This window comes from Mixophyes fleayi, chromosome 4 (assembly GCF_038048845.1).
Source record: "Mixophyes fleayi isolate aMixFle1 chromosome 4, aMixFle1.hap1, whole genome shotgun sequence".
In the NCBI taxonomy this organism is placed as follows: domain Eukaryota; kingdom Metazoa; phylum Chordata; class Amphibia; order Anura; family Limnodynastidae; genus Mixophyes; species Mixophyes fleayi.
Window position 1 is genome coordinate 2,553,636 of NC_134405.1, and position 27,842 is coordinate 2,581,477.

Sequence of the window (27,842 nt, forward strand, 5' to 3'; positions counted from 1 at the left end):
TTCTGCACAAGATCTGCGTCTCTCATCCACCCTCATTACATTCTCTCATTCCCGGTTACAGGACTTTTTTTGGGCTGCACCCACTCTATGGAATTCTCTCCCTCGCACAATAAGACTCTCCTCTGGTCTACAAACTTTCAAGCGTTCTCTGAAAACCCACCTCTTCAGACAAGCTTATAATATTCCTCAACCACCCTCTTAACCTCACTACATTACCCTATTACCACCCGTTACAGAATTTCACACAAGACAACTACCCCCTGACCAACATTGTTGTGTGACAGGATCATTTAGTTTATGAGTCACTTTTACCTTTCCAGTCTGGCTGGACCAAAATTCAAAATATAGTCTCAACCTCATGTATAAAACTCCCATTGTCCCATAGATTGTAAGCTTGCAAACAGGGCCTTCTCACCTCTTTGTCTGTTTTACCCAGTTTATTAGTTTACTGTGTTTGTCCCCAATTGTAAAGCGCTACAGAATATGTTGGCGCTATATAAATAAATGATGATGATGATGATGATGATGATGAAAGACATACTTCTGTAAATGTGTATCCACATAGTATGATAAATTACTTGTAAGAGATTCCACTTCGAAGATCATGGGTCTCCCCAATGGTTCTACTAGAGTTTTATGGATCTTTTGTAACTGATAGCAAGTTGGTATTAATGGATATTTAAGAGGTAGAAAACAATGAATCTCTTTAGTAATCACATTATTCATGAAAGCATCATCCAAAAGATACAACAATTTTATACATTAAAGTAGTGTCTGTCTTTAATTCAGTATAAAAAAACCATATCATTTAATTGTCTAGACACTTTCCATATATACTCATTCACATTTTGGATGACAAGTCAGCTGACTTGATAACAAGAGTTTTATCTGAAATCAACTTTTAAGGGCACACCTTTCATTATTAGTCAAATTGTCCCTAAAAGGTCTTTATCAGTTTTCTCACAAAGAGCTTGAAAGTCTTCCATTGTTTTTGTTATACAAGCTCTCTACGAATGGACCCTTATATTGAAGTGGAAAGAAACTAGATTTATTCTTTAACGTCCTCTGCGGAGCCAAGATAACGGAATCAAATATCTCAATTTCAGATAATGATTGAGAACCTCCCGATTCTTTTCTTAATACCTCAAAATCATGTAACGCTAATTGATCCTCATTATTGTTACAACTCACCTGTCCTCGCTCCAGCGCCGCAATCCTCTCTTTCTTCCGGGTCGCGGGGGCGCTGTCACATGACAGTCGGGGCGGGGAATTCAAATCTGCAACACTACTAAAGTCCTGCTCTGACGCCTGGACAGCGTCAGAGCAACTTCCTATGTACCCTGACTAGGTGCTTCTCGTGTATCTCCCGTGTACCAGTTCCTTGCAGGCTTTTCAGACATTAACTCCACGTGTACCAGACCAAAGCTTGCTGACTACGTATTATCTCCACTCCAAGTGTACCAGACCCAGGCTTGCTGACTACGTATAATCTCCACTCCACGTGTACCAGACCCAGGCTTGCTGACAACGTATTCATCTCCACGCCAAGTGTACCAGATCCATGCTTGCTGACAACGTATTCATCTCCATTCCAAGTGTACCAGACCTCGGCCATCCTGACCCTACCTTCCAGTTCCAGTGTTATCGTGGGCTACCTCCTAATCCTTACCTCTAGAGGCAGACCAGTGGACCGCGACCTGCGATCCTCCGCAGCAAAGCCCATCCTGCCTTGTGGCGGTTCTTGGTGAACACCAGGGGGTTCGTTAGACTCCGCACCACCGGCCTGCCAACGCTGATCTAGAGTAAGGCAAGTACTCCATATTCATTACTTACATTGCTACATAATTGTTACAGTTTGCTCTGACCAAAAATATGGATACTTCAGGAGACCCCTCCCCTAGGGATTCGCTCCAACACCTAATAGGAAGAGTAGAGAAACAGGAATCCAATCAGGATCAATTACTAAAATTTTTACAGGGACTATCAGCCCGAATGGATACCTTACAAACAACTTTAGCAGCATCCAGGATGGCATCAGTTCCCGTTCAGGCTCCTCCAGCCGCTCCTTCACCTACAGGTGCAGCATCATCTTTGCGTATTCCTAAACCACCTAAGTTTGACGGGGAACCTAAATTATGTAGGGGATTTTTAAACCAATGTGCTATACAATTTGAGCTTCTTCCTGGAAACTTTCCTTCTGAAAAAGCAAAAGTAGCATATATAATATCCCTTTTGTTTGGTCAGGCCCTAGCCTGGGCATCTCCACTCTGGGAAAGAGATGATCCCTTATTACATAATTACTCCAATTTCCTTTCTACCTTCAAGAAGGTTTTTGATGAGCCAGGACGAGTCACTAACGCAGCTACCAGTATTCTTCGGCTCCGGCAAGGGAGCCTTTCTGTAGGTCAATACGCTGTGCAGTTTAGAACAATGGCCTCAGAGCTCCGATGGAATAACGAAGCCTTAACAGCTGCTTTTTGGCAAGGTCTTACAGACCAAATTAAGGACGAATTGATTTCCCAAGAACTCCCTACTTCTTTGGATGACTTAATCTCCTTATGCATTAAAATTGACCTTCGCTTCAAGGAGCAATCCTTAGAAAAAGAACAATCCTGGTGTGGTCCCTTTCGTCTTGCTCCTAGTTTCCAGACCCCTGTTCAGCCTCTGGAAGAACCATGCAGCTTGGAAGAACCCGCCTCTCAGCTGAGGAGAGAGAGAGAGAAGGTTCAGGAATCGGTTGTGTTTGTACTGTGGCGAGGGGAGTTTATCTTTTGAGTACCTGTCCTAAGCAACAGAACCTAACGTTTAATAGGGAGGTTTCGTTAGGCTCCTCTGTTCAAATCCTCACTTCTTTCAACAGCAAAGATTCAAGGTCCACCCTGTTTCTGCATTATTGGATTCCGGGGCAGCAAGCAATTTTATTTCCTCAACAGCCATCTCTCAATTAGGTATTCCTACCCAGCCCTTAGAGAGGCCCATCTCCCTGACTGCAATTGACGGAGGTACCATTTCTGGAGGACATATTCTATTCAGAACCATACCTTTAACTTTCAGAGTTGGAGTACTTCATGTTGAGACCATTTCTTTTGTAGTAATTCCTAAGGCCATTAACTCCTTGATCCTAGGCCTGCCATGGCTTCTCCTGGAATAGACTGGCATACCGGTGAGATTCTTTCCTGGAGTTTGGCTTGCGATAGCAATTGTTTGACTAAGGTAACCCCTGTTTTTTCCAAGATTAGTGCTCAACTGGGCAACCCCCAACTATTGCTAAGTCATTACCAAAGTTTTTCAGATGTCTTCTGCGAACAGGAAGCTACTGAACTTCCACCTCATAGGAGTTGGGACTGTGCTATTAATCTTCAACCTGGTAAACCTATTCCCCATGGACGCATTTTTCCCTTGTCTGTTCCCAAAACCAATGCAGTATCTGAATACATTCAAGAAAATCTGAAGAGCGGATTCATACGGAAATCATCATCTCCAGCAGGGGCAGGTCTCTTCTTTGTAAAGAAGAAGGATGGGGGTCTTCGCCCTTGTATTGATTACCGTGCCATCAATTCTATCACAGTGAAAAACAGATATCCACTGCCTTTGATCTCTGAGCTCTTTGATCAAATAAATGGGGGCTCTATTTTTTCTAAGTTGGACCTAAGAGGTGCATACAACCTAATTAGAATAAAGGAAGGGGATGAATGGAAAACAGCTTTTAATACACGGGATGGACACTTTGAATACCTGGTAATGCCCTTTGGGCTGTGTAATGCTCATGCTGTTTTCCAAAACTTTATGAATGAGATCTTCCAAGATTGACTCTACCAATTTGTAGTTATCTACCTAGATGACATCCTTATATTTTCCCCGGATCTCGCATCTCATCGCAGACATGTAAGAGAAGTATTGAGCAGGCTTCGGAGATATCAATTATTTTGCAAATTTGAAAAATGTGTGTTCGAACAAGAGAATCTTCCCTTCCTAGGATATATTATATCCAAGACTGGCTTTCAAATGGACCCATCCAAGCTTAAAGCCATCCTGGATTGGCCACAACCATCAGGCCTTAAAGCTACTCAGCGATTTCCAGGGTTCTCTAATTATTATCGACAGTTTATTAAGGGTTATTCTTCATTAGTAGCTCCCATTACAGCCCTCACTTGTAAATCCGCCAATCCTAAAATCTGGACTTCTGAAGCAGTGCAAGCCTTTAAGGACCTCAAGACCTTATTCTCCACAGCTCCCATTTCATTTTCAACCAGACTGTCAATGGCCCTTTTTTGTAGAGGTGGACGCATCCTCTGTAGGGGTTGAGCGGTACTATCCCAGAAAGATTCAGGTGGCAAATATCATCCTTGTGGATTTTTTTCTCGCCGGTTTTTGCCTGCAGAGAAGAATTATGAAATCGGTGATAATGAGCTCTTGGCAATCAAATTGGCTCTCTTTGAGTGGAGACATTTACTTGAGGGTGCTCAGTTTCCGGTAACAGTATACACCGATCATAAGAATTTACTTTATCTACGGTCTGCACATTGTCTAAAACGCTTCAATATCAATATTACCTTCCGCCCAGGCTCAAAAAATGTCAAAGCGGATGCCCTTTCTCGCTCATTCGATGCTACCGATACCGAAGCTTCAGAGAGAGACAAACCAATCTTGGATACCAACTGTATTTTGGCCTTGTCCCCATTGACTGAGAAGAGTTGTCCTCCAGGGAGAACCTTTGTAACCCCACCCCTCTGTGTTAAATTGCTACATTGGGCTAACTCTTCCCTTTTCTCTGGACATGCGGGGGTGCGGAAGACCTGGGAATTAGTCTCCCGAAAATATTGGTGGCCTACCATACGCAGGGATGTTAAGTCTTTTGTCTCTGCCTGTTCGAGATGTGCCCAGCATAAGATTCCCAGACAGAGACCAACCGGTCCACTCATGCCTTTACCTGTTCCCGATATTCCATGGTCTCATATTTCAATGGATTTTATCACGGACCTGCCAAGTTCTAAGGGACATACCGTCATCTGGGTCGTCACTAACCGGTTTTCTAAGGTAGCACATTTTGTTTCCTTGAAGAAACTCCCTTCGTCTCCTGTGTTAGCGGATGTTTTTATTAAAGAGATTTTTTGTCTTCATGGCTGTCCTGCACACATAGTATCTGATTGTGGGTCACAATTTGTATCTAGATTCTGGAGAGCCTTTTGCCAAAAATTAGGAACCAAACTGGATCTTTCATCTGCATATCATCCCCAGACTAATGGGTTGACTGAGAGGACTAATTAAGAATTGGAGAAGTTTCTAAGGTTTTACATCTCTGCCAATCAAGATAATTGGGCAGAGTTCGCTCACAACTACCATTTCCATGAAGCAGCCTCCAATTCCACCTTCTATATCTTGTATGGTTGTCATCCCAGGCTACCAGCCTTCTCTTCTCTGCCTCACTCAGAGGTACCAGCGGTGGACTCTCTCTTTCGCAGGTTTTCTGACATCTGGGATCTAGTGAAAACCAGCCTGAGGAGAGCCGCTATCCGCGCTAAGAAGGCGTATGACAAGAGGAAGAGGGTAGCTCCTCAATTCATCCCAGGGGACAAAGTGTGGTTATCCACCCGTAATATCCATTTGAAGGTTCCTAGCAAAAAATTGGCTCCTAGATTCATCGGTCCTTTTGAAATATCTAAGGTTATCAATCCGGTGGCTTTTAAGTTAAAGCTTCCTTCGTCATTATGTATTCCTAGTGTCTTCCATGTGTCTTTCCTTAAACCTGTAATTAACAATCAATTCTCTACTACAGAGAGGCCTCCACCTCCTGTGGTAGTTCAAGAACAGTCTGAGTTTGAAGTCAAACAAATTCTGGATTCTCGTCGGTCAAGAGGAGTTCTGCAATTTCTAGTGGACTGGAAAGGATACGGTCCCGAAGAACGTTCATGGGTTCCTGCTGCTGATGTGCATGCTCCACGACTTCTACGGGCCTTTCATAAGAAATTCCCCACCAAGCCGGTATAGGTGTCCGGAGTCCACCTTTTTTTGGAGGGGGGTACTGTTACAACTCACCTGTGCTTGCTCCAGCGCCGCAATCCTCTATTTCTTCTGGGTCGCAGCGGCGCTGTCACATGACAGTCAGGGCGGGGAATTCAAATCTGCAACACTACTAAAGTCCTGCTCTGACGCCTGGACAGCGTCAGAGCAACTTCCTATGTACCCTGACTAGGTGCTTCTCGTGTGTCTCCCGTGTACCAGTTCCTTGCAGGCTTTTCAGACATTAACTCCACGTGTACCAGATCCAGGCTTGCTGACAACGTATTCATCTCCATTCCAAGTGTACCAGACCTCGGCTATCCTGATACTACCTTCCAGTTCCAGTGTTATCGTGGGCTACCTCCTAATCCTTACCTCTAGAGGCAGACCAGAGGACCGCGACCTGCGATCCTCCGCAGCAAAGCCCATCCTGCCTTGCGGCGGTACTTGGTGAACACCAGGGGTTTGTTAGACTCCGCACCACCGGCCGGCCAGCGCTGATCTAGAGTAAGGCAAGTACTCCATATAATTATTACTTACATAGCTACATAATTGTTACACTTATCTAAAATTATAGGAAATTTGACATTGTGTGTCTCTTTTATAGCCTTATATGCAAAATATCTTTTGTGACTCAAATTTCTAATATATTTATTAAGATCCACAAAAAATCGAAGAGGTTTGGATTAGTAGTCATAGCAAATTTCAAACCTCTCTCTAATTAGTCTCAATTCATATTGTGTGAGTGTCCTCGCAGAGAGGTTGAATTCCCCTTTGTTTTTCACAGGAGTCGTACAGTTTTGGACCGATTTAACTCTCTTCTGCACCCTGTAACTCGTGGTCCATATTCCATTTTGGTGTGTGTTTATTTGAACCCTCAGCTTGTTAAGCATAGGTCCATAATGCTCGACCTCTTCCTGAAAAATCAAGATGTACTTCACTGTGATAATAGGCCCACCCAATCTATCATACTCAAATCCTCTAAATTTGGGCTTAGCACCTTTTCCTTCATAAAAGCCTTTATATCCATCAACCCCCTGTAGAATCTCATATCTACTGTTATATGCAGAATTTCCCATTTGATATCTCCCTACATCCCTTCTAGTTCTCCTCCATGAAGATTCAAATTCATTCACAGAAGGGTAACGTTGATTCTTCTGGGGGGTTTTATATTTTCCACTCATCCTATGATCCCGTTTATCATATTTGGACCAATTATATGATTTTTTAGGGCTCCACAAATGATCGATCTCATTCCTGTTTTCTAACTCATCTTCTCCTTTACCGGCCTATCACGTGATACAGTATCTAGGTGTCTATTATATATTCTTACTCGATCATTTTTATAATCATCCTGATCACGGGACATTTGACTATCCTTCGTCCAGATGAGTGTCTTCTCAAATTCTTCGACCCTTCTATTTATTTTAACATCTCTAACCCCATATTCCTGTGTGTTCTCAAACTCTTTCAAGAGTAACTGGATTCTTTCGATCTCCCCCTGAATATGCTCTATTTTAGTAGCTCAGTAACAGGTAGTTTTACCTCTGATGAAACCGGCAACTAACAGCGGAGAAACGCGTTTGATGATGCTATAACTTTTGGAAATAAATACTACTTGTTTGTGAGCTGATACACATGAGAACTGAGAGCGACAGTGACAACCTTATTATCACCTCGTTGCCATTCAGAGAAGTATCATTTCCTCAAATGCTGTATGTAAGTGGAGACTTTGTATAATAATAATTGGAGCTTTACTATTGAAGAATTTACTGGGGAGAGAGACGACTGCTATGAGACCGGGGGGTATATTTATCAAACTGCGGATTAGAAAAAGTGGAGATGTTGCCTGTAGCAGCCAATCAGATTCTGGTTATCATTTATTTAGTACATTCTAACAAATGACAGATAGAATCTGGTTGCTATAGGCAACATCTCTACTGTTCAAATTCGCAGCTTGATACATTTAACCCTTGGTGTTTCTTGAGAATATCCACTAGGAGAAAGTACGTTATGTGTAATCACATAAAAGTGGATCTGCCTTAAATCTTCTGGAACAGTCCTAAGTTTGCTCCACAATATTTATTTTTGGATAATTAATAATTAATAATTGTGGTCCTTTATGAGAGACTATGATCACCTTCTTCTTGACATATATGAAACTTTGACATCTAGTATTCATTTGGAGGACATTAATTTAGGTGATTGTTTCATGCTTGAGGGCATATTTTGATGGCTCATTTTTTTCTCCTTTTATTAATTACAAGTATCCATGGATATTAAATATTCTTATGAGCTCATATGTGTTAAAATATAAAACCTGCTGGTATTGATATATAAACGTATATTAAACCTATATATTTTAATATAATTGTATTTTTGCATCCTAATATTGCATGTTGATTTTATTAAATTAATAAATTATATCTATTATAGCGGCGCTTTCAAATATAATTTCTAGCTTTCTAGTTGGATTTTTGTGGAAATTTCAGTAGATTGCTCTCGGAAGCTGCAGATATAGTTAGATTCATTGTATGATTTTTTTGCTTGAAATCTAAGTAGTGTCTGATATATTGTTTTATTTGTTATACAATCGTGGGACTGTGTATATGATGGATGGGAATACGGATTGATATAGAGCTGGGTGTAACCTCTCCTGGGATACTGGCACGTATCTGTACATTTACTTTTGTTTAAAGGTAACAGTTATGTTTAATTGCAAAACTTTTCGAAGTTTGAATATATATTTATAACTAAATCGTTCAATATAATCAATATTAGAATTTATTTACAGACAAAGCATTTATAATTTCTGTGCATTCGATTGGGAAACATTCACAAATATTCAACAACAATTTTCCACAGTAAAGTAGTGTATTTTTTTCAACATAAAATAGTTTAAATTTTTCACAATAAAAAACAGGTATGTACTGTAGATATGTCAGGGACCTGTGACTGTATTCATCTATTGTGCCTATTCAATTCAACGCACATAGTAAATGTTCACATGTGGGGGTATATTTGTGTCAGTGCGTCTGGCTGCCGGCGCCTATTGATGACATCACTGTCGCTCTGTGGCGTGAGTCTCTGCTTCTCCCGGACTCTTGCTAGGGATGGTCATCGGAAGTCCACCATCAAATGATGGCTGGGCTCCCGTCACTGAAACATTCGCTGTAATGGTAACTAACCATCACGTGAAAAGAATTTGATGGAAAAGAGAATTCATATGATTTGTGCATGAGAAATACCGCTGCAGAGCGGCCTTCTGGGAATGGGACACATTCTAATATAAGAGTGGTCATCAATTTGGGATTTGTAGGCTATAGATCTGCTGAAATAGGAGTTTATTATATAGAAATAGTTATTATTGGACACATATTCTACCAGTCGTGTGGTGCGGAGGACGATCACTGATCGTGTGGTGCGGAGGACGATCACTGATCGTGTGTTGTGGAAGACGATCACTGATCGTGTGGTGTGGAAGACGATCACTGATCGTATGGTGCGGAGGACGATCACTGATCGTGTGGTGCGGAGGACGATCTGTGATCGTGTGGTGTGGAAGACGATCACTGATCGTATGGTGCGGAGGACGATCACTGATCGTGTGTTGTGGAAGACGATCACTGATCGTATGGTGCGGAGGGCGATCACTGATCGTATGGTGCGGAGGACGATCACTGATCGTGTGGTGTGGAAGACGATCACCAATAGTATGGTTCGGAGGACGATCTGTGATCGTGTGGTGTGAGGGACGATCACCGATCGTATAGTGCAGAAGAAGATCACCATTCGCTTGGTGCGGAGGACGATCACAGATCGCGTGGTGTGGAAGACGATCACAGATCGCGTGGTGAGGAGGATGATCACCGATTGCGTGTGCGGTGGACGATCACTGATCGCATGGTGCAGTGGATGATCATCGATCGTGTGGTGCAGTGGACGATCACCGATCGCGTGGTGCGGTGGACGATCACTGATCTTATGATGCAGAAGAAGATCACAGATCATATGGTGTGGAGGACGATCACCGATCATGTGGTGCGGAGGGCGATCATCGGACTGTAGGGGGAATTGGGCACATTATTCCAGACTGGGATGTGGGTCAGCCCTGGTAGATTCATAGAACTATTCAGTTGTAATATAAATGATATGAGTCATTGCAGTATTGTATGTACCTTATATATTAGGGTTCTGGAATGAATAGTCTGGAATGACCTTGTGATATATGGGAGATATTGCCCTGACTACATACATATGGGTACAGAAGCTCTCTGTGTTTTAGGTGGTAATTGACAAATCCTTCCTTTAAGCTCACATCTCACCCTCTGCTTTGACCATTCCACAAGATTACGTCTAATAGATTTACTAATAACCGTTATTACAGATTGATGGAAATGATGAGAACCACACAGGGCTTCTCTTCCTGTTCTGTTACTGAACTCATGGATATGGTTGTTTTGGTCGCACCTCAGGCTCATTTAATATAACAAGTTATCGGAGTGTTTTAGGGTCATACAGGTGGAAAACGACGGCAAATTAGCAATTGAGAAATTAAACTAAAAACTGTTAGTCTCCTGTGAAGTTGAATGCAAGTTGCGTTGTTGGCGGATAATATGCTTTACCTACTTCTGCGCCAACGTACAAAGCCCAAGGTCCAAAACGACTGGTTTGTGCGCATGCTCAGATGTAGAATAGCGTATTATACGCCAACAATGCAATTTACGTTCATCATGAGCCCTTGTATGTTTAATGTGGTGCTTTATCCCTCCTTAAATGGATTAGTTGTGTCTGTATCATCAAGGCCACATCCAATAGGCTTCTGCCCTAGTGGTAATAGTGTAATTGCTTTTTGTAGCGTGAATGGAACAGTTTCCGGAATTTACTTACATTTTAGATCATATGTACGTGTCAAAAGCATCAATTGAACATGTTAAACCATAAAGTATTTTAGCTATGTAATTATATACATATATATATATATATATATATATATATATATATATATATATACACACACACATGCACATACACACATACATATATACTGTATATTATATGGTTGACATTTTCTTGGCAACTGAATCTGATCTTATCTATGACATATAATATGTCTTAGTTGGTGTGATGTCAGCAGACGTGGGAGGGCCGTTGGATGAGGTCACAGTGATGTCATAATCCTTGATCAACCTCCTCTCAGTCTCTGCTCTGATTGACTAGATTTCTCCTAGAGGTGTAAAGCAGGCAGTCCTAGTGGGACAGAGAAGTGAGAATTTATATCGTTGTCTCATAACAACCAAAATTGAAATGTAAACCTAAAATGTCTAATAAACATATATCACCATTACTTTGCAATTTTTTGTAGTGAGAGTAATATTTAGTTTCGCTCGCGCCCCACAGTGGTACAAGCAAAAGTAACCAATACATTTTACCATTTTAACAGTAATAAAGCGCGGCCGTGATGTTCTCAGTAACATCGCGGCCAATTGAATCTGTCCCTAAATGTCATTTATTCATCTTTTATACAATGAACTCCATGCTGTCGTAATTATTATTTTTAACCCTTATTTATAGGGCGCCACATGAGGTCCGCAGTGCCATACAGAGGACAAACAACAAGGCAGTACATGGTATAACAGTACAATACAGTAACCAAATAATACCGCAACTCTTAACACAGCTACTGGGTACAAGGGGTATATTCAGCACAGGCTGAAACCTGTGCCCATTACCGTGGGCGCAACTAACAGGTTAGAGCCACGGATAGAGGTGCGAAGACACTGGATGAGTAGAGACAATGGGCAGAGAGCCCATGGAGGAGGTGCACAGTGTAGCTGGTGAGCCAAAGTTATAGGTAATGAGAATAGGGCCCTGGTCACTAGAGCTTACAATCTAAAGGGAAAGGGGCAGACTAACAGTTAAAATATGGGGATGAGCCAATGTAAGGGGATCTAAGGGCAAGAGTGGGAGAGATGGAGGATGACTGTGGGTGAGTTATACTACATGGTGAGATGGTTACACGGGGACTGGTAGGCTTTTATAAACAGGTGGGGTTTGATGACCATTTGAAGCTATACAGGCTGGAGGATAGTCTGATAGAACGAGGGAGATTGTTCCAGTGGTGGGGGGCAGCATGGAAAAAAATCTTAGATTTGTTAGTGTGATGTGGTTACTAGATGGGAGGGAAGGTGCGGGTCATTGCTTGACCAGAGAGGGCAGGAGCGAGCATAAATGGAGCTGTAGGGAGCAGTGGAGTTGGAGAGGGCCTTGTACGTAAGGGTGAGGAGTTTGAAGTGGATTCTATGGGGGAAGGGGAGGCAGATGTGGAGCGGTTAGAGAGAAAGACTAACCGCAACATTACGTATAGATTGAAGAGGAGCATAATGGTCAATACTTTTTATCAGAAAACACAATATGAAAGGCCCTGTACATAATTGTGGTATTCTGTTGGGTTCTTGGTGGTGGTGACTGTTATTGTGCCACCGACCTCTACTAGGGGCAGATCAGAACCTTCTTCATTGCCTTAGGCCGACATCCAACCAGTTATAGTCCATAGGATAAAATAAGGTGAGAAAATGCAACTAAACGCTGCTGAGTCTACCTGGAAAGTAGATAAAACCCCACAACTGTGCACAGCAGCAGTGGAGAAACCGAGAACGCTCATGTAAACCTCCTAACAAACCCAGGGAGTGACAAATCTCCATAATGTGTGCCACAAGCTTCTACAAGTTTTGCCGTATTTGTACTGTTGCATGGTGTGCCGGCCATGGAGACTCCTAGACATTGCTAAGGAGACCGGGGAGCAGGAAGATGGTCCCTATCGAAGTATAATTAAACATGTTATCGCTCTGCAAAATATAATTTCAGTGATAATGCCAATTGTATATTAACATATGCAATAAGTACTGCTTAGGTTATGATCTTTAACCATGGGGAGAGAATAATAGTTCTAATACCCACTGTATAAGCAGTTTTCTAGTTACGTGGCAAGGACCATTTGAACTAAATGAAAAATGGGTGACATAGCTATAGAGTCTATCAGCCAGGTAAATGAAAGACAAAGCTAAGATAATCAGTGAACTTAATTAAGCCATGGAAATACAGAGATGCACTTGTTGCCCTGAGCATTACATTAACCAGGGTTCAGTGAAACTTCCAGAAACACTATCAGTATCTCAGAAACAAGAGTGTAACAAGTTCTTACAAAAGAACCATGGGTCCGATTCATTAAGGATCTTAACTTGAGAAACTTCTTATTTAAGTCTCCTGGACAAAACCATGTTACAATGCAAGGGGTGCAAATTAGTATTCTGTTTTGCACATAAATTAAATACTGACTGTTTTTCCATGTAGCACACAAATATCAACTTTAAATTTCAGTGTACAAATAAGCTATCAAGTATTTGTGTGCTACATGAAAAAACAGTCAGTATTTAACTTATGTGCAAAACAGAAAACTAATTTGCACCCCTTGTATTGTAACATGGTTTTGTCCAGGAGACTTAAATAAGAAGTTTTTTCAAGTTAAAATCCTTAATGAATCAGGCGCCAGATTCTGTTTTCAGAGTTCCCAGGGCACACTAGGGCTATAAAACACGATTCATAATTAATCCTAGGGTGCAGGTCCATCTCAAGTCTCACCGGGTTCCAGAAGTCCAGAGACAAGCAATATCAGAGGAGGTCCAGAAAATGTTAGACTTAGCGGTCATTGAAGAGTCAAAAAGTGAGCGGCCTAGCTCTATAGTGTTAATACCCAAACCGGATGGGTCAATAGGTTTTTTGCAATGACTTTTGTAAGCTCAACTAAGTGTCACGGTTTGACACCTATCCCATGCAACAGTTGACAGATTAATCGAGAGCCTATGACATGTTCGGTATTTTACAACTCAAAATTTAGCCATCAGCTACTGGTAGGTTCCCTTTAAGAACAGCACCAAGCAAAAATTAGCATTTTCCACCGCAGAGGGCCTTTATCAGCACAAGGTGGTACCGTTTGAGCTACATCAGGCTTCTACCACTTTTCAAAGGATGATAAATGGGATACTTAAACCTCATTGCTAGTATGCTTCAGCCCTTCAGATCCATGACATTGTTAGCTGTGAGTGGGAAAGTTATTTACAGAAGGTGCAAGATCTCCTAAACTCCCTTAGGAAAGGGGGGTGAACAGAGAACCCAAGGAAGTGTGCTACAGGGCATGAAGGGGTAAGCTACCTGGGTAATATTATAAGATGATAAATCCTCAGGTAGATAAGATAGAGGCTATGTCTGCCTAGAGCGAGAGAGGAATGAGAGATGTAAGAGTTTGGGGAGAAGGAAGAGGAAAGTGCTTATAGCACATTGACACAGTACACATAGAAATGTGTTTATCCACCAAAGTGCAATGAGGAGGCTCAAGATGTGACCCAATAAAAGTATCTGCCCCAACACTGAGCTGGGGACACAATCAAGGGGTATATTTATCAAAGGATATAAAGCTCTATTACCTGTTAATGTGGGTGTTTTCACCAGTGATAGGGAATTTTATCATATAGCCTTATACATTAAAGAAGGATTTCTGTCTGTGGAAACTGGTGGGATAATTACTGACCCGTCAAAATAGACTAATACAATTGTGCAGGATAAATGAAGTCCTACAAACAGGACCTGTTGGTGGAACCTGAGGATTGGAGCTGAGCACATCTGCATTAAGGGGTATCGAACAAGCGTTGTGCTAATACCTGCTCTGATACCACCATCAGAGTGATGACAACAGAAGAGAACATGTTTTGTTCCTTGAAAGGTTTTTATTTTTTTACATTTTGTATCTGTTTTTAAGAATTTCATTATTTATCATTATTTATTAGTGGCAGATTTGGGTTTGCAGTTCCATGTTGTGTGAGTGATCAGGGCTAGCCGGATCATGTGTGTGCCTATCTGATGAGATTGGGCTGTCCTAACGGTAAGTTGACCATCCCAGTAGTGGCGGAACTATCATTGGTGCATCTGGAGCAGCGCACTGGATCCATGGAGATAATAAGTCCCCACTGCATGGCAGATACAGAGGGTCAGGGGCCCCAATTCCCTCCTTCCCGCACCAGTGCCCACAGCTCACTAGTTCCCCCTCTGTCTCCCAGTAACTGTGAGTAATGTTAACAAGCACAAGTAATATTTTATTGATGGATTGTACCGATAAGTGATTAATATTTACTGCCGGTGTTGCTGGAAAGTATCCCTATCACTGTGAAGCAAAAGCGGGAATAATAATACTGTCACACGCCGGACTCCCGCTGTGTCCCCCCGGGAGCCGGTGTGTGCATCCTTTGCTCTCCCGCGGTCTCCCCGCCAAACCTGAGTTACCTGACTCCGCTGCTGCAGTCCGTTCAGTGCTGTCTCTCTCTCTCTCTTCGGCGCTCAGCTGTTCTAGAGATCCTTCTGTCATCTCCTGGGTATTCGTCTGAAATTCTCCTCCGCATATCATCCACAGACCAACGGTCAGACTGAAAGGGTGAATCAAGGCCTGGAGACTTTTCTTAGAATATTTTCCTCGGCCAACCAGGACAATTGGGTGGATCTGTTGCCCTGGGCAGAATTTGTTCACAACAACTCCTTTCATGAGTCCACTTTAGCTACTCATTTTTCTATGGTATTTGGAAGTCATCCTCGTATTCTGGAGTTTTCAGGCCTCTCTCCCACCCAAGTTCCTGCAGTTAATACTCTTCGATAGGACTTTCTATCCACCTGGTCTCAAGTTCGGAAGGCTCTTAAGAAATCCTCTACTCACTACAAGTTAGCGACAGATAAGAAACGTAGAGCAGTTCCTCTTTTGAAAGTCGGTGACAAGGTGGGGCTGTCTACAAGGAGCATTTGCCTTAAAGTGCCCTGTATGAAGCTCGCTCCTCGCTACATTGGTCCTTACAAAATCATTCAAGTAATCAGCCCTGTTTGCTTTAAGTTACGACTACCACCGACTCTGCGAATAGCCAACGCCTTTAACATTTCCCTATTGAGACCTCTTGTCATCAATCGGTTCACTGTTCCTGCTACACCTACTACTCCTCCTTCCCTCCAACAAAGTGACGAATTAAAGATGAGTCGGATCCTGGATTCCAAGATTTCTAGAGGAACAACTAAATATTTAGTGGACTGGAAGGGCTACGGTCCCGAAGAGCGCTCCTGGGTGCGGGCTGCTGACATTAGTGCTCCATTTCTGCTGAAAAGATTCCACACCAGACTTCCGAAGAAGCCAGGCTCTAGGTGTTCGGTGTCCACCTCTAAAAAGGGAGGTACTGTCACACGCCGGACTCCCGCTTTGTCCCCCCGGGAGCCGTCGTGTGCATCCACTGCTCTCCCATGGTCTCCCCCCCAAACCTGATTTACCTGAGTCCCCGCTGCTGCAGTCCGCTCAGCGCTGTCTCTCTCTCTCTCTCTCTCTTCGGCGCTCAGCGATTCTGCGCATGCGCAGAACTGTCAACCTGTTTCTGTCCTCCTGCTGCCCCCTATTGGCTGCCTAATTGACACTGCATTATATCTTGCCTTCCAACCTAAACTCTGTGCTGGTTCTTTTAGTCAGTTCTTGTCTACTGTTCTGAATGTTCTGAAAGCAGTTCCTGTGCTTTTCATCCCAGTGTTCCTGCTTCTCCGGGTTTCAACGCTGCAGATCCTCTCGGCTAACTACTTCCAAGTAGCAACGCTGCTGAACATTGCGCCTAAACCCACTCCTAAGTGGCAGCGCTGCAGATCATTCGCTAAATCACTCCCCAGTGACGATGCGGCAGAATATTTCCTCTAACCACTTCCAGGTGGCAACTCTGCAGAACTTCCCCACAAACCGCTTACTAGTGGCAACTCTGCAGGCTATCCTTCGTATCACTCCCTAGTGGTATTTATCAGTGCATCTCCAGCTCTCAGATCTCCTGTGCCTCTACACCTTCTGTACCTCCCGTGGGTTACTACCTACCAAATACTACACTCACTCTCTTGTGGTTCGTTGGGACCTTCCCTAGGGGACCGCGACCTGCAAGTGCCGCAAAGTCCATATTCCCTTGCGGGAATCCCTGGCGAACACCTTTCACTTGTTAGACTCCACGCCTCTAGCTGAAGTCATGCCAATCCCGGCTGAACTGCCAGGATCCACCTGTCCCTCGTTGGTACCATGACAAATACACACGTTCCCCTCTCCCTGTTTATCTCATTTAAAGAACTTCAACCTCATTTGAAAATTACATCTTGTTGTTGCAGCGCTCCACAAAAGTAAGCATATTACTCCGCACCCTCATCCCACCCAAATCCACCCCTTGGCCTCCACAAAGAATTCCAACTTGCTCCACCCATGTGCTATGGTGGAGATTTTACACTTCGTGACGCACAGTAGGTGGCAGGAACGGCTGCCTTCCTTTCCCCCATGAGCGCATCCCATTGTTAGGCTGTCTTTGGCCCAGCAGAGCGGGTGCATTCGCAGGACGATTGCGTCTCCGTTCCGGACCGCTGATTCCACTGCCACCAATGAGGTTTCACCTTCATCTCTTTAAAGCGGGATCTGGCATTAGGGTTCCACAGTATCTAGGTCCACCCATGCTCCAGCGTTTATGCATGCTTCCTGGATTCTGACTCGGTTCTGTCTGACTCTGGATCTCCCTGTGTCTGGATACGTCTCCTGGTTCTGACCTCTGGCTTCTGTTTCCTCTGTACCACTATTGTCCGCGTCTATTCACCTGTTACTTTGCCGGTAGCTAACTGGGAGAGCCTTGACCTGAACGTCCCTGGCGAAGACCGAAGGCGTTAGACTCTGCGCATCCTAAGTTAGCAGTGCTGATACCAGCAGGTAGAACCTTCAGGACCAACAAATCTGTAACAATCACTTTATGTATAATATACAATGTATTATATACAGTACACATATGGCTGCACTTTTATCTTCTAACAATAATACATGATTTCATTGTTAGTGACAGGTAAGTTTAAGGAGATGAGATGTGAAGACGATTGGAACCAGGAGGATGGGACCAGGACGTTTCTGGAGATGAGAGGAGCAGGTTAGGGAAAGACCACTGTGCACTCACCAGGTAGAAGCAGGTCGCCATTAACAGGCCTTTAACTGTCACATCCAGATCCATCGGGATAGACACCGTGAACCGATTATTCTCATACTTGATTATCCCCACATCATATTCACCATCTTTTGACTTCACCTGAGAAAAAAATATTTATCATGATATGAAACAAAGGAAAGACTCATAGCTTCCTTCTGTCTGTGTCACTGTGTCACCCTGCAGGGGGAGGGACAGACTCATAACTCCGTTCTGTCTATGTCACTGTGTCACCCTGCAGGGGGAGGGACAGACTCCTGGCTCCCTCCTGTCTGTGTCACCCTGCAGGGGGAGGGACAGACTCATAGCTCCCTCCTGTCTGTGTCACCCTGCAGGGGGAGGGACAGACTCATAGCTCCCTCCTGTCTGTGTCACCCTGCAGGGGGAGGGACAGGTTAAACAACATTTTAATAAATATCTATATTTTAATATTGTTTTCATTACCTCAAATGTGACATTGCCAAAGATACTGGTTTGGAAAGACGGTCCCAGGATCATCAGAACGACCTCCCTGGAGGAATTTACAACGGACAGTTGTGTAATCATGAGATTTGCATGTACGATGGCACTTCCCAGGGACTCAGAGGCGCTGAACACTTCCATCTGTCAGAGAGACCACAGAACCAGTATATTAGACTGATCGTCACATACACCGTGTACAGAGGCTGCGGCTGGATGTAGGGTGTATGTGGTCTTCAGTCTGTATGTCAACGTTTATTTAATCATAGAATATCAAACAAATTGCTCTTTTATGATGAAAACGGTGGATAAGTGGAAATGTCAGATGCTGCTGTTCTGTAACTGTCACTCAGATGCTGCTGCTCTGTAACTGTCACTCAGATGCTGCTGCTCTGTAACTGTCACTCAGATGCTGCTGTTCTGTAACTGTCACTCAGATGCTCCTGCTCTGTAACTGTCACTCAGATGCTGCTGTTCTGTAACTGTCACTCAGATGCTGCTGTTCTGTAACTGTCACTCAGATGCTGCTGCTCTGTAACTGTCACTCATTTCCTGCTGTTGTTACTGTCACTCAGATGCTGCTGTTCTGTAACTGTCACTCAGATGCTGCTGCTCTGTAACTGTCACTCAGATGCTCGTGCTCTGTAACTGTCACTCAGATGCTCGTGCTCTGTAACTGTCACTCAGATGCTGCTGCTCTGTAACTGTCACTCAGATGCTCCTGCTCTGTAACTGTCACTCAGATGCTCCTGCTCTGTAACTGTCACTCAGATGCTGCTGCTCTGTAACTGTCACTCAGATGCTCGTGCTCTGTAACTGTCACTCAGATGCTGCTGCTCTGTAACTGTCACTCAGATGCTCCTGCTCTGTAACTGTCACTCAGATGCTCCTGCTCTGTAACTGTCACTCAGATGCTTGTGCTCTGTAACTGTCACTCAGATGCTGCTGCTCTGTAACTGTCACTCAGATGCTCGTGCTCTGTAACTGTCACTCAGATGCTCCTGCTCTGTAACTGTCACTCAGATGCTGCTGCTCTGTAACTGTCACTCAGATGCTGCTGTTGTTACTGTTGCTCAGATGCTGGTATTGAGACATACTATTGCACAATGGTGAGCATTGTATTGAGGTGATACTAATCGCCTCATGCCTCCACCTCTGTGCAATCACAAACTTGTCATCTACACACAGTGATGAGCTTGTCATAATGATGTGAAACGCGTTATCACGTCCTTGTCACCGCCCACTCTTCCAACAATCCCGGAATATCAATGAGGATATGGTTTGTGTGCCCCAGATCCAGGCAAAGAACAATAGAGAACAGTTAAAGCTAAAATCAGCATATAAAGTATTAATACAGGTCTAGTCCTGCTCTGCTCTAATACACAGGATCCGTGCAGTGATTAATATGGGTCTAGATCTATTACTTTACTAGCTATGGCTAATAAAAGTGTGTGTTGTAGACACGGGATACTACAAAACCAAATCTATGATAATTACATGTGTGTAATATACAGTGGCGTAACTATACATTTTGGTGCCCTGGGCGAGACAGGGCACCGCCCCCCCCCCATCTAAGGAGGGGGAGGAGGAGGGGGAGGAGAGAGAAGGAGAGATTAACTTACCAGAGTTTGATGCTTGTCCTTAACTTCCGCCGTGGAACGCACATGCGGAAGTTAAGGAGTGAAGCATCAAACTCTGGATAGTTAATCTCTCCCCCTCTCTCTTCTTCAGCCCTACAGCCCTTAAGTGGAACTTAAGGGCTGAAAGTATGAAGGCAGGTAGCGGCCGGCTGCTGCGCCCACTTGGCTTTGCGCCCTGGGTGACGGCACCGCCCGCACCACCCTCATTACGGCCCTGGTAATATAGACACATTACAAGTGTATGATATAGGCATGTTACATGTGTGTAATATAGACACATTACATGGGATCCTACCTCTCTATGACACCTACAGCCGCAGCCCTCAGTAACCTCCATCACATCCTGACCGCTGTTGTCTCGGATCTTCAGGTTATAGAGGCCTTGACAGCATCGGATCTGCTGCTCCGCCTGATATATCCGCTGCCCCATCTGATCCAGGACCTCAAAGTTACGATTCCATTCTTGTGACACAATGACTGGAAGAGAGATGTCAGAGGACTGATTAGGAGAGGCCATAGGAGTAGGTGATCAGCATGACATAGTGCCGGAGATTTGTGGAACAGATTGGGGGCTTCATATAGAGCTGGACGTAAATCCATCTGTGTCATGTAAAGATGTATATAGTCACACTGTACATACACCAAACCTTGTAGAGTTACACATATCTTGCACTTACCTGAAGAGGTGGATGAGGGGCACTCATCTATAAGATCAGTACGGTATCGCTGTGCACACCTTAGACATCTGCCCCAACCTTAGATGCACCTTACGTGTTGCTGATGATTTGTATATATTTTAGTGATAAATAGCATGGTCCCTTATAAAGTCCATGAGAGCACCAGAGGTACAACCATCCTGGGCTGGATCCTACTAAAACCAGGGAACAAAGAGTGTGTGGTCCGCCTGGCACAATGGCCACCAGCTCTAATTACTCAGCGCGTGGCTGGACCCTCTATGGGTTGTGCCGGCCACACTAAAAATCTCCGGGATTCTTCTGGGTACAGGGGTAAGAGGAGTAAAACTACCTGTCCCACACCCCTGAGAGTAACAGGGACTCTTCCATTTGTTTATATAACGCTCTCAGTCCAATAACTATGTAGCTGTGGATATTGTGTTTCTAACATTGTTTTATAATTTCTCCTTTAATCTGTACTCAAATATTTTTTTCACTGTTATTTAGCGATGGTTTTTATTTTTTAGCGTTGTGTGTATATGGTGAGTGTGGCTGGATCACTAATAAATAACTTATGGTAGAAATGTATTTAAGGAAATAGAGCAGAGCGCTTATTTATATATTTGCAAATGTGCTTATTTTTTATATTGTGTGTATTTTGGTATAGGAAATGTCTTTATTTCTGAGACTGGGGGGGGGGATTTTTTTTTTTTGTTTTAAACATTCTACAGTAAATCTCCAATTAGGCATATGTGGGGAGGGAGTCTGTTTTGCTGATAGCAGGAAATGCTAACTAAGTCTTTTGATGGGAAGTGTCAAATGCCTGCTCTGGCCTGAAGGCCGGCAGGGAGCCGTTACCTGTATATTGGTTACAGTGAAAAGAAATCTCTGATCAATGTGATTTAGGATATCACAGATTACTGCAAATTTTCTTAAGTATAAATTGCATTTAAATCCATGGTTAAAGAACATTTCACATCCTGATGTTAATCTTTGAATGAAATATTGCAGTCTGTGAGGAGCCATCTGATCAGGGGGCTGACTTACCCCCTGCCAAGACTAGTCTCTAAAACTGTATACAAACTTGTACATTGAAATGTATCATTGTGGTTCCATCTGACCTGATCACTGGTACGTTAAACCAGTGTGAACTGTCCTTGTCAGGACTACTGGCGCTAAATAAACATCACTTGCTTCAAGACCTGCTTGACAACTTCTTCCATGCTGAAATTCCTGTGACCTACATATTAGACCCAACACTAATCTGTTTCCGGCTGTTCTGAGGTTTGGACCCAGCTTTTCCGGTACCACCGCTCTGCCCGCTACCCAGCAGCTCTGACCAGTGTGATAGACCAGGGGGGGATCCATCAGCAGCACCACGATCAATTGGAAGAGGTCAGGAGCACCAGCCTAGGTGCCCGGGGAGGGGGTACACTAGCAGTCACAGTTACCCAGAAGGAACGTAGTTCTGGATGCTGTTAAGGAGTCCAGGGTGACAGCAGCTTAAGCACCTCCTACTGCGGCTAAAGGGCGCATTTGGTATAAAGAAAGGGAACGGTGGCAAAGTAAGCCCAGCCGGTTCCCAGCAGCAACAGACGGGGTGGCATAGGCGGTCCATCCTGTCACAGTAAGGTTTTAGAGTTGATGCAGGCAGATTCTAACACATTATTTTTGGTGTCACATATGTTGAGGTACAGGCAACTCAAAATAACCACGTCAGGGCGCGGTTTATTACACCACATATTTTACACAAACCATTTGAACACAAAGCCGTCCAATTCTAAATAGAGGCCTAAAATCCACATAAGGACAGATGTAGCACAAACACCAGCACAATGACATATGATAATTGTGAGTGTAGAAATGTAGAGGTCTTTTAGGTGATCTGGTTAATGTGAACGTAGAGTGATTGGGGTCAGTTGGCTGATCTGGTTAATGTGAACGTAGAGTGATTGGGGTCAGTTGGCTGATCTGGTTAATGTCAGTGTAGAGTGATTGGGTCACTTGGTTTATTTGGTTAATTTGGATGTAGAGTGATCGGGGTCAGTTGGCTGATCTGGTTAATGTGGACATGGAGTGATCGGGGTCAGTTGGCTGATCTGGTTAATGTGGACATGGAGTGATCGGGGTCAGTTGGCTGATCTGGTTAATGTGGACATGGAGTGATCGGGGTCAGTTGGCTGATCTGGTTAATGTGGACATGGAGTGATCGGGGTCAGTTGGCTGATCTGGTTAATGTGGACATGGAGTGATCGGGGTCAGTTGGCTGATCTGGTTAATGTGGACATGGAGTGATCGGGGTCAGTTGGCTGATCTGGTTAATGTGGACATGGAGTGATCGGGGTCAGTTGGCTGATCTGGTTAATGTGGACATGGAGTGATCGGGGTCAGTTGGCTGATCTGGTTAATGTGGACATGGAGTGATCGGGGTCAGTTGGCTGATCTGGTTAATGTGGACATGGAGTGATCGGGGTCAGTTGGCTGATCTGGTTAATGTGGACATGGAGTGATCGGGGTCAGTTGGCTGATCTGGTTAATGTGGACATGGAGTGATCGGGGTCAGTTGGCTGATCTGGTTAATGTGGACATGGAGTGATCGGGGTCAGTTGGCTGATCTGGTTAATGTGGACATGGAGTGATCGGGGTCAGTTGGCTGATCTGGTTAATGTGGACATGGAGTGATCGGGGTCAGTTGGCTGATCTGGTTAATGTGGACATGGAGTGATCGGGGTCAGTTGGCTGATCTGGTTAATGTGGACATGGAGTGATCGGGGTCAGTTGGCTGATCTGGTTAATGTGTACATGGAGTGATCGGGGTCAGTTGGCTGATCTGGTTAATGTGGACATGGAGTGATCGGGGTCAGTTGGCTGATCTGGTTAATGTGGACATGGAGTGATCGGGGTCAGTTGGCTGATCTGGTTAATGTGGACATGTAGTGATCGGGGTCAGTTGGCTGATCTGGTTAATGTGGACATGGAGTGATCGGGGTCAGTTGGCTGATCTGGTTAATGTGGACATGGAGTGATCGGGGTCAGTTGGCTGATCTGGTTAATGTGGACATGGAGTGATCGGGGTCAGTTGGCTGATCTGGTTAATGTGGACATGGAGTGATCGGGGTCAGTTGGCTGATCTGGTTAATGTGGACATAGAGTGATCGGGGTCAGTTGGCTGATCTGGTTAATGTGGACATGGAGCGATTGGGGTCAGTTGGCTGATCTGGTTAATGTGGACATGGAGCGATTGGGGTCAGTTGGCTGATCTGGTTAATGTGGACATGGAGTGGTTGGGGTCAGTTGGCTGATCTGGTTAATGTGGACATGGAGTGGTTGGGGTCAGTTGGCTGATCTGGTTAATGTGAACATAGAGTGATCGGGGTCAGTTGGCTGATCTGGTTAATGTGGACATGGAGTGATTGGGGTCAGTTGGCTGATCTGGTAAAGTTGGGTGTCCAGAGATCAGGGTACACAGCAGGTGATGTCTATTACAGAGCAGTGAAGGAAATATAACAATATCATTCTTACATTTCTCCATCACGGAAAACTGGCTGATCTGAAAGATAAAGAGCAGTATTACTGAGTAATAATTACTGAGCATAAGGTATAATGTGTCCCTATTATACATAAATATAACTTGTTATCAACCATGCACATATTCTATTAGAAACCTTTCACACTGTTTTAAATTAGACTATTATTTAAGAAACATGATTTGTGAACTGATTAAATATTTCTCCCTTGAAAGAGACAAGTTGTCCGTGTTTAAGGTGGCTGTACCGGGGGAGGGGAGGGGACAGGGGTTCTTCTCCTAACACTAAAATTACCTGTCTACAGTCTTAATACATTTTCCCTTTCCTGGCATCCAGATCAGCTTTATCCACCAAAGGTTCCCTTCCCCTCCTGATAACTGGAAGGTGCAGCCAGGCGAGATTATGAAGTCTTCTCCCATACCTTGCCAGTCACCTGGTGAGAAGTGTGGGGTGGAAGCTGAAAAGGAGGCAGTGTCATAGAGGGGAGCAGTAGCAGAAAGAAGGCTGAGGGAATTAGAGATAATAGGATGGATGGTTGGTTTATTGCATATAGATCAAGTGTTCCAGGGTACACAGGAAAAGGGAAGGTGGTAAAGCGGAGAAGTGAGAATGTGGTTGGAAGAAAGGAGAAGATAGTTGTTCTGTGAGAGGGATTGGGGTAGTGGATGAGCACTAGAAGTTGCACAGCTCCGAGATGCTGGGCTGTTGTCTATGGACTTTGGCCAAAAAGGTGAATAATAAAATCCACAAGAGGGAGCACAAGTAGTAAACTAAGAGAAAAACTAAATAGTACCTAATTCACCACCAAAAACTCCAGGGCTGGACTTACTGTAGAGATATTTTTTGGTAATTGTGGCAATAAAGTATTTTATTTATTGCCACGATAAGTAGTGTTAAAGGGGAAAGGAGCTAATTTGTGAATAGGGCTGTCACGGGCACTAGGAGTTTTACCCAGAATTCACCAGGTGGAATTTCACTTTACCAGAGGCGCGGAGTCTAACACAGTGGCTAATAACAGGTACCATGCGACATAGTAGGGTAAGCTGCTCCTGACATATGTTCCCGCTGGTAGATGTAAAGACTTGTGCAGATGCTGGTATAATACTAGATAGCGTAGAGCGATCTGCGGCTAGCAAGTTGTACCACTAATATGGAGAGAAGACTTGTCCGGATGCAGGTATGTTATAAGGTAGCGTGAAGTGGTCTGCGAGTAGCAAGTTGTACCACTGATATGGAGAGTAGACTTGTCCGGGTGCAGGTATGTTATCAGGTAGCAGAGAGTGGTCTGCGGCTGGCAAGTTGTACCACGATATGGAGAGAAGACTTGTCCAGGCGCAGATATGTTCCACAGCAAACAGAGAGCACGAGTAGAAACCGGAAACACCTCGGAGTCACAAGGGAATGAGAACCAAAGAACAGGCAACGGTAATAGAGTAACAGGTGCCTTAAGTAGTGAGAGGTGATTGATTGACCAATGAGACTATGAGCAAGGTTTTAACAGTTCGTGGTTTCTGCACATGCGCAATCCTTGGTCAAGATGGCGGATGGCCGCGGTGCCGAACAGGCACGGCAAGAGAGAGAGAGACCCGTGTCCCAAACTAGAGGCACTAACCATCCGGTGAGTGACAGTACCCCCCTTTTTAAAGGTGGGCACAGAACACTTGGAAATGGGTTTGCCCGGATATTTGGTATAAAACTTTTTTAGAAGTGCTGGAGCATTAAGGTCATCCGCACGGATACAAGAGTGCTCCTCCGGACCAAAGCCTTTCCAATGCACCAAAAAAGGAAGAACTCCTCTAGAAATTTTAGAATCAGGTATATGAGTAATCTCAAACTAGAGGCACTAACCATCCGGTGAGTGACAAGGGCTCACATTTACTTATTGCTACCTCAGAGTCCATGATAAAACTCAAGTCTGCAGTGGGGGAGTTTATGAATCTTGGTGCCCCCAAATACAAGCACTGGCAACCCAAAGACTTGGGAATTATTGTAATAGAATTTTTGCATATTGAATGTAGATTATATACAGAGATTACACATATAAACAATAGAGGTATTATAATGTGATCCACAAAATACAGGAAATGCTGTGGATGAAAAAGCAAAATTGTCCTCACCCAAAAGAGCTTATAGTCTATAGAATATAGGAGAAGAGAGATATATACTGAGAAATACTGCAACAATCACTCCCTGTGTAAGTTGTAATCTCAGCAGACCATCTCTCTACATTATGGGGTACGACTTTGGGTGGGACACTATAAAATAAGCAGGACACTTACCTGCAGGAGATGCTGAAGACCAGGAGGTCCTCCCTTAAATTCCATGTTGCGTAGGGCAGGGTAGGGAGCAGCCGGTGGATACATAATGGGAGGGGCGCATGGTGCAATAGAATCATAGCTGGGGGGTTCACTCTGGGGGGCTGTAGGAAATTGCACTGATCCAGAATCTGTAAGAACAGCAGCAGAAACCACAGTGAATGGAACAGAAGATGCCTCCATAATGTGGAATACAGTGACTGGAACGTCTCCAGTGCCTCCACCTCAACGAGAAGTAAACTAGATATATACTGCGGATCCTCAAACTGTGATAGTTCCAGCATCAGATTGAGGTAAATAGGAGGAGAAGAACATGACTATTTAGGGCACTCTGTGATCTTTGTTTATTCACATTATTAAAACATTATTTTTAGTAGAATGATTAAAATAAACAAGGAAAAAATGATCCCATTATTATCCTGAGTGTTACTAGTAGCGCAATAGTTAAAAACAAATTATGGGGTACAAAGTTAGGTGGAACACTATAAAACCAGGACTCTTACCTGCAGGAGATGTCGAAGACCAGGATATATAATATAATATATTATAAGGTTAGTATATGCTGATATCCTTGTCTTATTAATTCCAATGTATTAAGGTCCTAAAAAGGGTTTTTTTGAGTGTGCGAAACGCGCGTCGGCATTCGCTTCGCTGTGTTCGGAAATTTAGTCACCTTATAAGCTGTCCTTTGACTACCCTGTTTGATACTAACACGGGGTCCTGACAATTCTAAACAATATAAGAGGGGGCTTGATCTGCATTTATGGGATCCAATCTAATACATTAAGAGCTGGAGCGTGTCACTATTATATGGAGGCAGAATCAGCTAAATTATTATCAGCATCATTATAACTTCCTACTAATGTATTGTCAGCTCAGTAATTCACTGTTTGAACCACCACTAACATCCTCCTAGGTTGGGTGATCAATACTAGAGGCTGTGACGATATTAGCCTATAAATAACAGGTTTATAATAATTATATACAACTACTATTCCCTACTCAGGAGATTGTCTCTAAGATAATAAGAGCCTAGGGCAGTAATGTGTATTCCTGTTGCTCGCTCACTATAATAAGTATACATTATTATTATTAATTTTTATTTATATGGCGCCACAAGGTGTCCGTAGCGCCGTACAGGGACAAACGAATAACAATACAA

The 27,842-nt window shown here is 43.8% G+C and overlaps 1 protein-coding gene across 2 annotated transcripts in view; it reads right to left on the bottom strand.

Annotated features, from left to right (window-relative positions):
* Positions 1-8,766: 8,766 nt before the first annotated feature.
* The window catches only part of LOC142150938 (phospholipid scramblase family member 5-like), a 31,379-nt gene continuing 12,303 nt past the window's right edge, over positions 8,767-27,842 (bottom strand). For both annotated transcript variants that reach the window (XM_075206142.1, XM_075206141.1), the window contains 6 exons: positions 26,645-26,811; positions 24,361-24,388; positions 20,460-20,641; positions 18,510-18,668; positions 18,039-18,167; positions 8,767-11,250 (listed from right to left, as the gene is read on the bottom strand). In XM_075206142.1, coding sequence (XP_075062243.1) covers positions 11,197-11,250; positions 18,039-18,167; positions 18,510-18,668; positions 20,460-20,641; positions 24,361-24,388; positions 26,645-26,728 — 636 coding nt within the window. In that variant the 5' untranslated portion in view covers positions 26,729-26,811 and the 3' untranslated portion in view covers positions 8,767-11,196. The remainder of the gene's footprint in view (positions 11,251-18,038; positions 18,168-18,509; positions 18,669-20,459; positions 20,642-24,360; positions 24,389-26,644; positions 26,812-27,842) is intronic.